Below are 16,240 nucleotides of genomic sequence, written 5' to 3'. Positions count from 1 at the left end.
TGGAGAGATAACAGTGGTGAGGGTGAAGATAAGAATAGTCATTCAGTCAAGCTATTCCTCATTTTGCTGTGGATCCCCTGGCACCCCAACAAGAACCCCACTTATAACCCCCACCAATAAAAATTCTTCAATCCAAATGTGTACCTATGGATGATGTGCTGGCTCTGCAGGTAGTCCAGGGCCAGGGTCATCTCACAGAGGTAGAGTTTGACAGCGTCTTCGTTGAACTGGACGCTCTGCTGGAGGTGGTAGCGCAGGTCTCCTCCCAGCAGGAGGTCCACCACCATGAACATGTCCTCCTCGTCCTGGAACGAGTACCTGAGACCGGGGGAGGGAGAGCGGGGGTCACGAGGCATGGACGCATTCCGGGTTTGGAAAGGCGACACATACTGTATACATGCTGCGCAAACAAAGGCAACGACTGAGCGTACAGGCAGCCATGTAGAATACACACATGTACAGTACAGCACCCGCAGCATAAATACAGTACACAAACACACGTGCAAAGCGTACCGTGTAAACACATATGCACACACATGCATGTTTATATAAACCCACACAAGGACAAACACTGTGCAAGGCCATATCCACATTCAGCCACAAGACACGCTGTAAACATGCGTCTTGCTGTGCCCTGCACTTAAACCTAAAAAAAAAAAATCAGCAACCATTATGCATGATGCATTTATGCATGTACGCAGGAGTTGGTTTGTGCGTGAACGTGCGCTTCCTGGCAGACTCCAAACAGGCACAGTGTAGAGTAATAGATAAACACCCATCATTATCCTAATAACATGCCACTTGTTTGAAGGAATGTAAAAAGGAAAGGAAGTGATTGCCCAATTAAAGCTTGGAAAGAGCCCATCTTTGCTTGATGTGACTTAATTGAAGATTGCTAGTGGTCCGCTAAAGATTCTTGTCAATCAGGCTTACTAATCATGCACATCAAATTAAAACACAGCCTCTTAATGATCTGGGTGGGGATTTGTTAACACTCCACAATTTCTATCCCAGACACACTGAACAAAACATCAAGCCACATGGGTGCACAAACAATTCTGCTACAATGGGATCTAATATCTCATCTAAGGAAAATAATAAAGCCAGAATCATTTCTTAATAGGCCTCCCATGCAGTAAGATGCTCTCAATTCGCAGAGGCAGAAAACAAACTGACCCCATTGCGATTTCTTCTATCAAACTCAGTTTAATACGGCTGTTACTGAGCCAATTCTTTATTTTCCCATTAAGGCTCTGATACTGCAGCGTTATTACTTCTTTTCATTGCTGCAGGTTTCCTCTGTACCTTCAGGCTTAGGCCTTGAACACTCGGGGGGGGGGGGGTTTGGGGCACTGTGATTGGCCCCTCTTCAGGTGTAATTTCCTGCCTTTCTATAAGTGAGAAATGGGGCCCATGTTTGGTGCAGAGCGAAAATCATTCGATCTCGTCTACAGATTGGTTCTGCCACAGAGCAAAACCCATTCACGGTGCTATTCGGGTCTTTCTCATCTCCCAAAAGAACACGCAGATTAATTGATGAAATGGCCTGCGCTCCTGGATAAAGGGATGTCTAGTGAAAAGAAAGCACACTCTACAGATAGATAACCGACTCAGTGAACACTAAATACCACATCTCTCTCAGAGGAGAGAAAGACCTACCGAAAGATATGCCGTTTCTTCTTGATGCATTACGATTTGGACCTTTGGACACATGCTGATTAATTGCGGAACACTACAATATTCAACAATGACAAGCTTGCGACAAGGTTACGTTTTCCATTACCATCTATAAAGGCAAAGCTTTGTTCAGGACTCCCACTTTCCCTCCCTCTATCTCGTCAGACGCCCCGGCAGCCGATGCAGCGGGACAGTCCTGTGGCATGCACTCAATAGGAACTGACAGTAGAGCCACCTCCGTCAGCCCTCGCAAACCAACCTGACCCGACCCTCGAGTGATGAGCCTCGCTACGAAAACACGGCGCGGCCTCAGCAGATGGCCGGCCCCAGGTTGTTGTTTGCTGTTGGCAGGGTTCCCTTACCGTCACCTTTTTATCACCTCGTTGTCACAGCCTGATTCCTGCTCTCCGCTTGACAGGTGAGCTTCTTCTGAGGCGGCCGCCGTCGTCTCGGCGCGCCGCAAAAAGCCCGGGCCTTCCGCGGCCGACGCTGAACTCTCCGGGTCCCTGAGAGAGACCGGCGCGGCTCGGTCTCGCTGTCACTTCCTACCGCGTGCTCGCCGAGGTGACAGGGAGATGTCAGATACGGGCCGACAACTGGAGCATATGAAAGCTCCGGCGCTGACAAGCCTTGTCACCTTTAAAACTCTCGCCAAGGACAGGGTACAGGATAGAAATAGACAGAGACACTTTTCGGGAACACTTTTCTCCAAATAAATACAACGCGCAGTTCCAGATCTGGGCGTTCAGAGCACACAGACAAATCTGTCTGACATTCTTGAAGAACAGATAAATAATCCTCCTGCTGTCAAGGAGTGGATAGGGACACTGGTTCGACAACAGATGAACAACAAAGTTTTTTTTAAACTTTTTTAAAGATTATCCAAAGATGACATCGCAGACAGATGAAATGTGATGGAAGGTTATGAACTACCTTCAAATCAATGATGTTGCCGGCAAATGGTAAAGACTTTAGGACACTGGCCATGGAATCCGTCGAAGTAATATTTTTCCACCAACCTCATTTTACCTGCCCTCTGCTGCCCTTTGCTGTACAGAAACGACCACAATTTAATAAGAGCTGCTTTATAAGAGGCTCAGAGGAGCTGCGGGTCAACAACCTGGGTGTGAAAGAATGCCTGGCAGTGTGCAAGGGTCTGGGGAGAGCTGTCGCAGTCCAAAGCCAGAGGGAGGCCACGTGGAAGAGCCAGGACCGGGCTAGACTGGGACAGTCACAGCACCGAGAGAGCAAGGTTAGCCGGCTGGAAGGAGTACAAGGAACAGGCTGAAATAATCAGGCCACAATGACAAATGAGCCCAGGGAGGCAGAGAGGAGAGGGGGAGATGGAGAAACAGAGGGGAGAGAGGAAGAGGAGGAGAAGAGTTTTGAGGAGAAAGGGAGAGAGAGAGGGACAGAGAGAGAGAGAGAAAGAAGAGATTGTGATTGTGTTGGCTTTACTTGATCCGCAAAGTTTCAGTGGCCTAGATAGGCTTGATGATAGAGACAGGCCGGCTGGAACGGGCTGCATGACTCAATCACAAGACACGCCCGGGCCTCCGCTGAGGATTCCTGCAACAATGCTGTGAGTGAGCGCTGCTGCTGCTCCCCTCGCTGGCCCCCGAGCCGGTCACCCTTAGAAACCCCACCTCCACTGGCCTGCTTTCACAAGGTGCACTGTGAATGTCGCATCCTCCAAAAAACAAAAAAGTTCTTCTTTAAAGTGGTGTGTCGGGGCAGTTTCGGGAAAAGTTCTTAAGTCCTGCGGCGCTGTTAGTCCACGGCGAAATAAGTCTGTAGATGCACAGCGCCGTATTAGACGAGAAAGGGACTCAAGCGCTTTTGGGAATTATCCCATATTTCATCTTTTATGAACATCATTTGAGGCTAAACTCCCACACAGGGCTTGTTATGATTGCTGACTTGGGGTGTAGAGGCTAATTTGCTCCACTGTCTCCAAGGGCTTTGTTCCATTCAGGCCTGAAATCAATATTCCTAATGGAAGATGAACAGGACACAGCACATTCATCTTCCATTCCGTTCTCTCTCTCTCTCCCTCACTCACTCTCGCTCTGTTTTCTGACTCCGATGAAGGAATGGACTGTGAAAGGGAAGCGCGCTCCACCGCTCCTCGGAATGACTCACCCCTGTTTTGGTTGTGAGACCTTTAAAATCCGTTTTAAGGCGATCTCCGGGGACTTTCTGTAAAGCTCGAACTCTTTTGACAACAGACGTAGCGACTTCCCTAGCTGCCCTCGCCACTCTCTGGGACTCGGTTATCCACAGCACTGCGGCACCTTCCATTTGGCCATGATTCACCGCTGCCTCGACAGCCCCCAAGGGAGAACGGGTGATGGTGTTTGAGAGTGATTTGTTGTGATGTAATGCTTAAGGCAAAACCTTGCTTTCATAATGATGTACACTCTGCAGGCCGGGGGATCAATTTCACTGCTACACCCTAATGCTACCTACCCCTGGTTACTTTCGACCACTCGTAACAGATTGTAAGCCAGTACGGTGCTTCCGAGTGGGGCAAAGTGACCCCCTGCACTCTGGGGCTTCACATATATCCAGGGGAAAGAACAAGTCAGCGTCTTCTCATGTGTCGCAAATCCTTACAAGGATTTGTGTGGATTTGGTGCAGGCGCCAGATGATAGTTAATTTTTACTCCTCCAAGGTAATCCATTTCAATGCGCCCCCGACTCCTACACATCATATCCAGCGAGGGAATGGTCGCGGCAATTACTGTGGGCCGCGAACTTTACAGCCGCCCAGCTTAAGGCAGCCTTTACCCAGCTGATGGGATTCAGTGTGGGTTTTCACAGGTTCCCTCCTAATGAATTTCCTCTGAGGCAACGGATGGAACCTCTTCAAACGCACGGCAGAATTTCAGGAACGTCTTGATGAAAGCGAAACCCCGCTTTAAAATCAGAAAGAAGCCATGTGTAGGTAAGAGACGAGGGGAAGAGCCTTACAAATCCTCTTAGTCTGCACATCTCTAGGTTTTTTTTTTTTTGACAAAACTAATCAATGCCAAATCCCTTCTTAGCACTGTCTTCTGCACCCCTCCCCTCTACTTCACGCTTTCTCCCCTCTCTCGTGATTGCAGGAATCATTACTTTCTCTGACAGCTGGTTTGGTCTGTTTTCCCTCTCATTCTCTCTGACTCCACCTGACTCTCTCCATCTCGCCTTCCTGGCACCGTATCAATAAAAACACTCCTATGAAGCTTTATCAAAGCCGGCGGTTCTCGTGAGTTGCATCTTTTGTTGTTTGCGTTTGGGAATATATGCAGTTCCCAGAATCCCCAGCTGGTCCATCTCAGATCCATTAATAATGTATTGGAGTGCCCAAACGCCAAGCGCCACAAATCATAACGCTCTATTTGACAAGCCTATGGATACTGGCAACTCTGCGGTCTACAGGGGATTGTGTTAAACAGCATACGCATGCAGTGAACCAATTAGGCTCCTGGTTGTTATACAGTAAGGTAGGCAATCAGAAGATGAAGCGGAGTTCTCATCAGTCTGATCTCGTTACCTGCCAGGAGATGCTGTCTCAACCAGTGGCTAAATGAACCAGACAGTTTATGCGAAGAATGCAGGTGCAGCGCATAACAATGCTGTCACGCACATATGCTTACAAAGTGTCTGCGTGAACTGGGGCAGAAATAACAAACGCACCGCGGACCCATGCTATAAATTGATTTCTTCTATGTCTCACTGTGCCGGCTACTCCCCTCTCTCCGGCTTCAGGAGAAAAATCGAAACTTTCCTTGAATTATAATTTTTTGGCTCAGCCAAGAAGGGCTTCAGGTCCTGGAGGTCATCTTTAGAGCAGGTCTTGTATGAAGCCAGCTTCATGGCGAGAAGAGACCAACCCAAAAGCATTTCTGGTCAGCCTCTGTCTGCAGGCTTGCACAATGAGGTTAGCATGATTGATACGCTGGAGCAAAGTTATTTTAGAATTTTTTTTTTTTATCATTCTCTGGTGGCTTTGCATGCGACCAGGCTGGTGATGTAACGTTATAAAGCGTTGAGACAGCTGCCCGGGTTCAGGGTCTGTGGTTGCTACACAAACTCAACTTTGTTTAGCATACTGTAGCTGTCTTGCTTCAATGTGATAAGGGCCCGAGTCTGTTGTTCCCCCCCCCTCTGTTGCCAGACAGTAACAGCTGCGGCCAGACGCTCCGTCACACAACTGGTTTTGCCAGCCATCTCTCTCTTGTCGCCCAATCTGGTCAGTCTGATGGTGATGGCAGACAGCCTGCTGTGAATGTGCCTTTGCCCCCCCGCTCCCCGTGCCATGATGCTTTATTTGTTATGCAGATTTGACAGCTTCCCTATGCTTTTCAACAGGGCCAATCAAATACAAGGAGGCGAGCTCTGAGCAAGATGTGGGTAGAGAGGCACGCTACTGTTCGGGGGAAGCGGTCTAAAAATGACAGAGAGCGGGGAATGATCCCCTTCAAGCGTGGGACAGCTGGGGCATTGTTAACGGAAGCTGGGCGAGATCTCATTTTCTGGGCGCTCCTCGTGACATAACCGGACCGTTTTCCGAGCGTCTCTCTGAAGTCGACTTCGAAAGCAGAGAGAGGAGGTGTGAAGTGTGAAACTCATTCCCACGTAGCCGCGAGGATACTGTATAGTGTCTTTGTCACTAATGGGCATTTGAAGTAGCAGTGGATGCAGAGAAGAAGAGAGCAGCGCATGGAAAAGTAGAACAGAGGAGGTTCTGGCAGCGTTACAGTCCTGCGGGAAATTATACTATAAAAAATACACAAACGTACTACTATAAACTCATTAAAATGCCCTCAGTTTGTTCTAGTAGACTGGCTTCTCTAGCAGGCTAAAAAAAAAATATTCTGTAGATAAAACTTTAATCATCCACAACTTGGTGAGGAAATGAGCCCAGGACTTATTATAATAAGCTGCCAAGAAGGTACAAGACTTTGTCTTGGTTCATCTACTTACTATCTACACATAATCAATCTATCATGGTGTGCATGAATAACAAAATATTCCGGTGGCAATTACTCAGGGGAGATAGGCACGTGCAATATCATTCTACCAATTACAGACGAGTAAAGTGCTTTGTGTAATATGCCGTGAATGCCATGCCAGGTCCCCAATTACATTTAGAAATGTGTCCCACTCTGAGAAGAGTGTTGAATAATGAAAGCAGCTTCCATTCACCCACATATCAGACTCAAGGGAAGAGTAAGGTCATTTCAAACCAAAGTAATTATCAAATGTGTGCTGCATGGGCTCCCAGTCCAGAATGAATATCTCAATATATCTCTCCAGTGAAATGGCTTCTTAACTTAATAGCTATTGGTTTCTGGGGGACAATTTGTTTTTCCAAGCATTAATAGGACTAACAAAACTTTTCCACTCAACTCCAAATGTGAAAAATATAGGCTAGTAGAGTAGATGCAACATCATCAACATATGTGCGTAGAGAATATCTATTTTATGGATGCAACAGATTTTAGAGTGAGCTAGAGATCCATGCATCTCCCTTGTGAGAAGCACTCACTGTAAATATACAAAATACACACACAGACAAAGCAGGCGGCGCAGACCACATAAAAAGTGTAAAAACATGGAATAGTCACCAGAGATTTACTAAAAAAACATGTTCAATTTCCTGTAGGATCTCAAGCTCTCTAAAGACGTTTCGGACCTCATCTCTCTCTATGCACTGCTGCTTGTTCATGTACTTCATGGCGTACATCTTCTCGGTGTCCCTCTTTTGCACAATGCATACCTGCAGCGAGACAAGGGTAGAGAGAGAGAGAGAGAGAGAGATGGAGAGAAAAAGAGAGGGAGACAGACAGAAACAGAGAGAGCCAGTGTCAAATGTCTGGACAGTCTGAAAAACAAGAAACTTACACGTGAAAGCACGAGACAAACACAGGCACGTATGCATACAGTATGCATACAATATATGTGTGCATGTGAATTTATAGATAACACATAAATGTGCTTACATGTACACACACACACATACATACACACACACATCTGACTGTAGAACCTGTGAACTGCTTTGGCAGGGAAAGAACATTACATCACTGCCTAGGTGTCTAAGCCAAGTTTCAATAAATATAATAATAGCTCATAATAAATCTGGCCACGCTGCTATGCAAATCAAACATTCTTTCAAAACAGCCCACAGCAGTTTTCAACAGTTGATTAATGCAATCATTAGGATGAATACCATATGCCGATACATAAAATGTCCACATGCGGGCAACGCTAACACAGTCCATTTTCGAAAATGGACGTTTGTGGCAGAAACCACTCACAAACAAATCACCTCATTATTTATTCATTAAAAGTTGCGGTTTTGTCAGGAAGTGGCTGTGAAAGGTCAAGAGTAGGACGGGACCCCGGAGAGGTCAGAGTCATTACAGTAACATTACTACCCAACCACAGTCATTAAAACGCATCATATATCTGGCAGGAAATCCTGCCTCCCAGACAGCAGCGGTGAGAAAAACGGCAGAGAGGAATTAAATACCTGAGAGGTTGTTTTTCTTACTCATGAAAAAACACCACATGATACCGACAGATTAACGATAGACATTTAAAGCCATCTGCGCTCATTTTGGGTTTGTTTTTTCACAGTTTTTTAAGGTCAGATGCTTTTAGAGTTAATGGAAAAAACAAGAGAGGAAGACAGTTATGGTGGCATTATGGCATTCTCCAAACCTTGGTAAGATTTAATGTGCATGTTTCATAGTTTCACACTGGCAAAAACATCACCCATCACTCAAATGGGTGAGAAGGAAAACAGAAATTTACAACAGCCTCCAATGCAAACTGTCTTACATGACTATACTGGAATCAGCCTCTTTATTCAGGTATGCAATAAGGTACAGAGTAGAAAAAGGGCTGTAAAACAGACATTTCTGACATGAAAGGGAGTTGCATAGCCAAAATAATGTGAAAGCCTGAAAGAAGACATCCCCATTCACTGTGAAGATACCTCAGCAACAAAACCCAAGCAGCTGTTTGGACTATTAAGAGTCCCGAGGTGCCTGAGTGTGGAAGATTTGACCAGTCTGTGAAGCATTAAAAGCTAAACAGCTCCATGCTGCTCCTGCTATAGATAGAAGGCCTTAGCAGGATTGAAGTGTCCACCAAGGCTCAGGTCTGCTCATTACAGTCTGAGCCAGACAGATGCTGCTTTACAGCGCTCTAGCCAGGATGCACTGCAGAAAATACCCGTCTCAGCAAGTCATTTAATCTTTTATTCAGTCTTTAAGTCTTAAAAAGCCCAAAAAAAAAAAAAAAAAAAAACTGCAAACGGGGTCAGAAAAACTCCCTTGTTTCCAGTGCAGTTTCACGTTTCAAGAATTTTCATGAATACAGAGATACGTTGAAATAAATGATCTTGAAGTGGAGTGATCTGCCATATTGAATTGAATCAAGATATTGAATATGGCTTGATTCAAACAGTCAAAATGCTTTGGAAACGTGAAATGTTCCCATTCCAGTGGCAGATTTCTTTAAGGGCTTTAAGAAAATACTAAATTAAATGAGGTGTTAAAATGGACATTTTTTGCAGGGTGACAGGAGGAAATCTATTACCCTGTAAAACACCATCTATTTAATTGTGCTCATGGTTTCCCCTGAAGCACAGAGCTGAAATGAGCGCCAGGTCCGACTCTCCGCTCTCGCTTCTGTTTCCTCTGTCTGGATGTCGTCCAGGCTCAGATTTTCCCTTCTTCTGTCAGCTTCATTACTGACTTGCTCGTCACAGCGGAAATTCATCAAACCTGTTCCTCCTCATTCATAAAGTGGTGAGTTAGCCTACATTAAATAAGAGAGGGGAACCTGAACAGATTCTGATGCAATATTTTGATTCCACACAAGTATTCATGAATATTATTTTCAGTATTATTGTTTTTGTCCAGGGTTGCCATGGAGTTTTAGTGTCCCATGGTCTAAATGCAGTTTCAGTGGCTTTCCGTTTCAGTGGATTAAAATTCTGCAGGAAAAAACACCTGTATTTTTTACAAGAAAATTGTCAAATTTAAAGATACCAAATATCAGCACAAAATGTCAGCTATCACCTTAAATCCAAACATATTGGCACCTGCCTTCAATAACCCATATCAGCCAAACCATGCCCCCAATACCTCCCTTCCTATCTCTGTCTCTCTGTCTCTCACACAAACACACACACACACACACACCAACACACACACACACACATCACATCACAAGGGCAGGGGCCCTCAGCATGGTGACTGCGGCTCCAGGCCCTCCCTTCTCCCCCGTCACCCAGGTTGAGCTCAACACAGACCCACTTTCTCCTGTTTGCTCTCAGCCAGGCCAGTCTGTACCATCTGCACTGCACTATAAGTTAGACTAAAAAACCCTGCAAACCACAGTCCTAAAGACCTTTTGCCCATGTTCAGATACTGTAGGTACCACATCATCATAAATTAGGCTGTTGTTATAACATACAGTAAGGCACAGATAATACAGAATATAAAGAAGCAACCAAAGAGATAAGATAAACTCCGCCCATTGAGGTTTAACTCAACCAATCAGATTATTTCTTTCATTATTTATTTCAGCTCTGCCTCTGAGAAATGTTTGGAGAACTACAACTCCAATCTGGGTTTTTTTAGGTTGTCAGATGTTTTGGACATGAAATTCCCATTAATTTCTAATGGATTCATGTTTCCCTGATTATTTAATGCTTTTTGTATTGTTGACTGCATCCCTGTTTCCTGTGTCTATTCTGTCTCTTCTGAGTATATGGTTCATTACTTGCTCATCACATACAGTCATTAATAGCTCCTCTTTATCAAGGGTACCAAGTGTACCAACTGTGGGTAGCACTGTAGAATCTGAAGCCCAGACATTGCTACCAATCAGATATATCACACTGTCAGTCAGCTCCCACATCTGCCCCCATCTTATCTGGAATCCTCATGAGTCGGTCAGAGGAGGGAAATGATGACTTTTAAAAAGGTTTTATTCATATATTCATAGGGCACATTAGCAATTCAATGCATTAGTTCGGTATGAGGGGAAAAAGGTAACAATTTTGAGGCGAGAGGTGTGAGTCAGAATGTTTTGCAAGGTTATTTGCATATGAATGGTGACTTTTTACCTAGATTGAAATCAGTTGAGATGGGAGATGCAGGCTATCGCTCTGACTGTCCTGGCTTTGGACTGAGGCGCTGACAGTGTGACGGCTCCCGAGACCCAGAGTCTCTCTGAGCAGTAATGGACACTAAAGAGTCCCTAATTAATTCTGAAGCATTATCTCCAAAATGCTAATGGTCAGCACGGTCCAAAGCGCTATTATACCGCTGGCTAGGTTTTCATGTTAAATACTCATTTAGGAACACCTGCTATTCAGACGCACTTCCGATATTTGGGACAGAGGAAGGTCACTTTGCTTTGGAGAAGGCAGGGTGGTAGCTGCGGGCTAGCCCAAGGACGGTGCCAAATCTCTCCGCTGGACCGGGCCGCGCACCGCCTCGCCCGCAGCCAGCACCGTGAGTTGCTCATTTTTGTTTTCTCTCGTTAACCACGTGACCATTTGAATTCCGTGATCCATGGGACTGGCAGGGGTTTTTCCACCCCCACCCCCCCCCGATGAGGCACGTCAAGTGTAGAGGCATCAGCCACTCTGTTTGGACCGGTTGGTGAGCCGGGTGATGGCTCGCACTGACATGTATCCACATGAGAAAAACAACTCCTTGCTGCTGCTCAGGAACGATTTGGGCTGAGGACTGAAATGTCACCGGTCCGGGTGACAGTGAATCCAGAATGTAGCCGTGCCAGTCCCATTGAACAAGAAATTCAAATGGTTTCGCGGTTTATGAACAAATACAACTGAAAAGAAAAACGAGCGATTCACCAGGCTGGGTCCAGGCTGCTTGCTTGCTTGGCTGCAGACTCCACGTCTCCCAGAGGTGGGGAGGACGACAGCGCTGGCCTGGGGTGAGACGCTGTCACAAAGCTGGCTGTAATCTCTGACCACCAGCTGCACATAGCACCTGTTTATCTCTCCTAAAGAGAGCTTTTTAGAGGTGGTCAGACAGATAGACAGACACAAGCACACACACACACACACACACACACACGCACACTGGGCCCAGGCAGGATCTATTGATTTCTCCCCGGACAGTGTTAGGAGTGCAGAATCATTTGATGCGGACAAATTCAAAAGGCAAGGCTGATGCATGTGGCGGGATGCTGGAGACGAGAGCACCTGTCTGTCTTGACACAGAAACCTCAAAAGACGCGCGCTCAAAGGGAGCGTCCCACACACCGCGACAGCTCCGTCGGACCACTTTAATAGTTTTGAGCTCCGGAGCATGAAACTAACTTTTGTTTTTTTGTTTTTTTTTTGTTTTCCCTGCAACACAATCATTATTTAATCAGCGCTAAGAAAGGAGAGCGGCGTTAATAACGAGCAGCTCGGCAGGCTGTTTCCCGGAGTTAATCTGCATGGGGTCAGCCAGGAGCGCCTGGCAGGCGGAGAAACACGTTCCCGCGATTGAACAAGACATTAAAACAAGCGCGATTCTAAATAAAGCCGCCGCAGTTATTCACCCATATATGTTTTTAAGACTTTTGAGGAGCCCTAATGAGACGATTCTAGCAGCAATTACAGAATAACAATGGTGGGTCCTTCATGCCTTGTGATGGGTGCAGCTACTTATGTAAACTCTGGTTTAAAAGCAACAGTAATTACCATACCCATTATCTTCGAGCTCGAGCCTTATATCCCTGTTCCCCAGACCCTTACACTGGCTGTCAGGATGCTACATATCTCTACAGTACTAATGGAATATCAATTCTTAATTGGACCTCAAAATGTGACAAATCCAGCACATGACTGACAGTTCAAATGAGATATGCATGCACGAGGGAGATGGTGCTGTGCCAGACAGCATAGAAATTACAGTGTTATATTCACCCGACCAATAGAGTCTGTCAGTCAAACATGCAGATTGGATACAGCCTACTGGAAGGGAGAAATGCATACAGCGCACTCCGGATTTATTGGTACCTTTGGTAAAGATGAACCGAACAGGCTGTAATTGATGTTATTACGCAACTTGGGAGCTGTATTACATGCTGAGAAAGTTCTGAAATTGATATTTCAATCAAAGACAATTGTTCAGGGGGAAAAAACTTATTTCCAGTGAATGATAGCATTCATTCTAAAACATAAATGGTTGCCACTACTATTGGCATTCCTTGCTGTAAAACTTAAGTCTTCCCGAACTTGCTGTTTGGAAAAATTCCACAGAGATTCAATGTGACCCATCTGCCAGTATGACCCATCTAGATGGTGAGACTAATTATACATTCCGCTGAGATGCTCTGTCAAGCTTTAACTGCAGCCTTTTTACTCTGGTGCTGGGTGATGTTAATTCTGGAGGTCACTGGATAATGATTCCACAGGGCGTTGTATGATTCACAATCAAAAAAATTATTTGTCATGTTGAATCACCATCTTGACTAAAAGGAATTCACATTGAGTTGCGGCACCGGAAAATGTGACTTTTTGTGATACAGCAGTTTCTGAAGGTGAAGAGTTCATCAGAAGAATAGCACTTTCATAACGCCAGTCCATTAAATCATACAGGTGATTTCTTTTACCGAACCCAAGAGATTCTTCTTCTTCTTTTTTTCAGTTTCATTAAAACTTTATCTGGACTTGATGCACCAAATACACCCACTACAGAAATAAGTGGCTGAACGTTGCATTAGTGTAGGAGCTCAGCTCAAAGATGAACAGCTCCTCCAAAACCTCTTTTAGAGACTGAGGAACACCTGACAATGGAGGATTGTGCTGCCACATATATAAGACTGGGCAAAGAAGACGACAGGGAGAAAAAATAGGAGAGAGGAAAGTAAGATTGACAGGGCCATATGGAAGGAGCTCAAAATATGCTCAAAATAGAAAACCAGGAAATCACCAGCCGCTAATAATGTGTTTCAGCCATCACTGAGGAGATAAGGAATGCTACCTACTGCCACAGTCCTATATATGGCATCTACATTACTGTATATATTTTAGGCATTTATATAACACTTATCAAGAGTTTTTCATCTTTTTGATAAAAGGATTTTTAAAAGGTTTTTGTGAAATAATGAACATTTGCTGCCTCTACACTTCCCCCTATAATTAATCAAGTAAAATAACCTGAAAAGGGAAAAGACAAAAATCATAATTTGATATTAAAGTTCCACATTTTGTGCACTTCTGCCTGCAACAGGAGGTCATAAGCAGGCATGTAGTGGAGGGTAAACCTACCTAAATGTTAACTCACTATACCGTTACAACATTTTTGTTTTTAGAATAGACTTTATAGCCTAATGTAATTCTTTATGGCATAAATTCATAGTATATGAAACTGATGAAAGTTGTATAAGGATAGGGTCTTTTAAGTGAAAAAAGCAATTTCAAAATCACATTTGTGATTACTACAGCAGAATAAACTGTAGCGAATATGACGATTCATTTTTCTGCCCCACGGTACGTATTGTCACATTTTTGTATTGTGATATACTGAATTTCCATATATTGTCCCAGCCCTATTAGAAACCTTGTTACTGACCACAACACTCCAGTCACAAGTAGGCATCACTTTGTTGTGGGGGGGGGGGGGTCGCAAGCTGAAAAGGTTGAACACTGGGTGATGGGACGGCCTCTCTTATCACTTGTCCATGCATCCAGTATCATGGAGTATCTGGGTCTCAGGTCTCTGGGAATCATATGGGTCCTATAAGCTAACAGAGCCGGCTGCCCTGTAGAAGAAACCTTCTCTCTCCCTGTGTTGTTCAGCAGGTAAATGAAAAAAAACAACAACAAAAATAAAAGCACGAACATCATTTCTGCCGTTTTAAATCTATAAAAACAACCAGGCACACACTCCAGTCCGCTGCCTCTCCCTCCAGCGCCTCCCTCTCCACCCAGACCTCCCTCTGGTTAATCTCAATGTTACGCGCCCCTTGAACACATGCACTTATTAAATGCTTATTAGCCGAACATATCACTCTTTCACAAAATAAGCTCTTTCATGTTGTGCTTCAAAGTGAAGCCTTACTGTTTATCCTAGGGTTGGCTGCACAATGTTTACCTTTTTATACCCAACCCGCCTTCTTCCTCCTCCTCCTCCTCCTCCTCCCCCCCTTCCTCCGTCCTCCTCCTCCTCCCGCTCTCTCCGCTGTTCTGCTATAGTTAGCAGCCCTATCAATTGTTGTCAGAAGGTCTGAAGCTCCTGGGACGACATGGCTTGCAGAGAGGAGAAAAAGGTTGGGTGTTAAATTTAGTGGACTCAGTCAGGAAGCTGCAGATTTTCTGTTTTCTAGGTCAGGTAAGTGCCAAGTCGACCAGAAGCCTCTGGCTGAGACACATGGGGAAGCACGAACAGATAGAAGACCACTGCCTGAGGGGAGGGAGAGGGGGAGAGAGGGAGAGAGGGAGAGAGAGAGACTCGTCTATTGCCTCTGAAGTTCTACGATGTTTCAGCAGAAATATATGTTAAGTGCTGACATCCATCATTCTCTCAGATGAGGTTTCAGCTTGGCGTGTTTGTTTGTTGTCGCCGCTGTGACGGTGTAACACTCATCCTGGGCGAGCGGTGATTGAAACAGAGTTGTGTAAGCACGGGATAACCTGCAATCACACAGACACACACACACACACACACACACACACACATACGCATCCTCGCCGTCGCTGCATTTGGGCGAGAGTGGGTTGAGAGAGGCGAGCAAGGCAAATACACTTTCAGGGTCTGATGAACATGTCATCCAGGGAGCGGAAGGAATAATTCGCTCTTTCATTTGGTTCATTCCACTGGATGTCTTCTGCTCCACGGCGGCTGCTGTCAGCCTGGAGGAAATGAAAGTGTTTACCGAGCTCGGGCGGCCATTTGCAGAGCTCCAGGACGCACTATTAAGGCAGGCACGGCCATTAATAACCAGAAGTCATGGATCAGACTGTCTCGGAGACTGGGCTGGGCAAAAGTGAAACTCGATAGCAAAAAATATATATATTTCGCTACCGCACTCCTAGTGGAAAAGGAGAGACGTTTTTCTGTGTCAGAATGAGAATCACCTCTAGTGCAATAAATGTCCGGGAACACTGGTGCAGATATATTGACAACTTAAGAGTTTCACATTACATATTGACACACATGGTTCAAGGACATCAGGACTCCACATACTGTACAAAGGGAGAGTGGAAGACTGTACTATGGACAACAGAATGTACATAGTATATACAACTGGCTGCTTCCTCTAATAGCTTAAGAGAAATGATGAAAAATGCACTCTTCCCTCCACGGACAAAAAAATGTCTATTGTTGTCACCCCAACATGATCCGGTAATATACCTTCATTATGTTACATTTGTTTCTTCTAACAGCCAAAGAGCCTGCCAGTCTTTGAAGAGGCCTATTCTGAAAATGACAGAGAGATTCTTTGTCACTTAGGACAGAGCCTCAACACCCTGAGTAATGGCTCCAAGTTTTAACCAAAACATCTTGCATGATCACACAGGGAAACGTCC

The 16,240-nt window shown here is 45.2% G+C and overlaps 1 protein-coding gene across 1 annotated transcript in view; it reads right to left on the bottom strand.

Annotated features, from left to right (window-relative positions):
- Positions 1–144: 144 nt before the first annotated feature.
- LOC139648485 (serine/threonine-protein kinase 32C) overlaps positions 145–16,240 on the bottom strand; it is a gene marked incomplete at its 3' end in the record, with an annotated part of 43,049 nt that continues 26,953 nt past the window's right edge. Inside the window, exons 3-4 of the mRNA XM_071524623.1 lie at positions 7,293–7,444; positions 145–318 (exon numbers count right to left, since the gene is read on the bottom strand). Coding sequence (XP_071380724.1) covers positions 145–318; positions 7,293–7,444 — 326 coding nt within the window. The remainder of the gene's footprint in view (positions 319–7,292; positions 7,445–16,240) is intronic.

The sequence above is a fragment of the Centroberyx affinis genome, unplaced genomic scaffold (assembly GCF_046629955.1).
Source record: "Centroberyx affinis isolate AG114_WGS23_722 - 3 ecotype Tasmania unplaced genomic scaffold, CSIRO-AGI_Caff_v1 ptg001209l_1, whole genome shotgun sequence".
In the NCBI taxonomy this organism is placed as follows: Eukaryota; Metazoa; Chordata; class Actinopteri; order Beryciformes; family Berycidae; genus Centroberyx; species Centroberyx affinis.
Note: the sequence above shows the minus strand (reverse complement) of the source record. Positions and strands in the feature narration are given on the sequence as shown.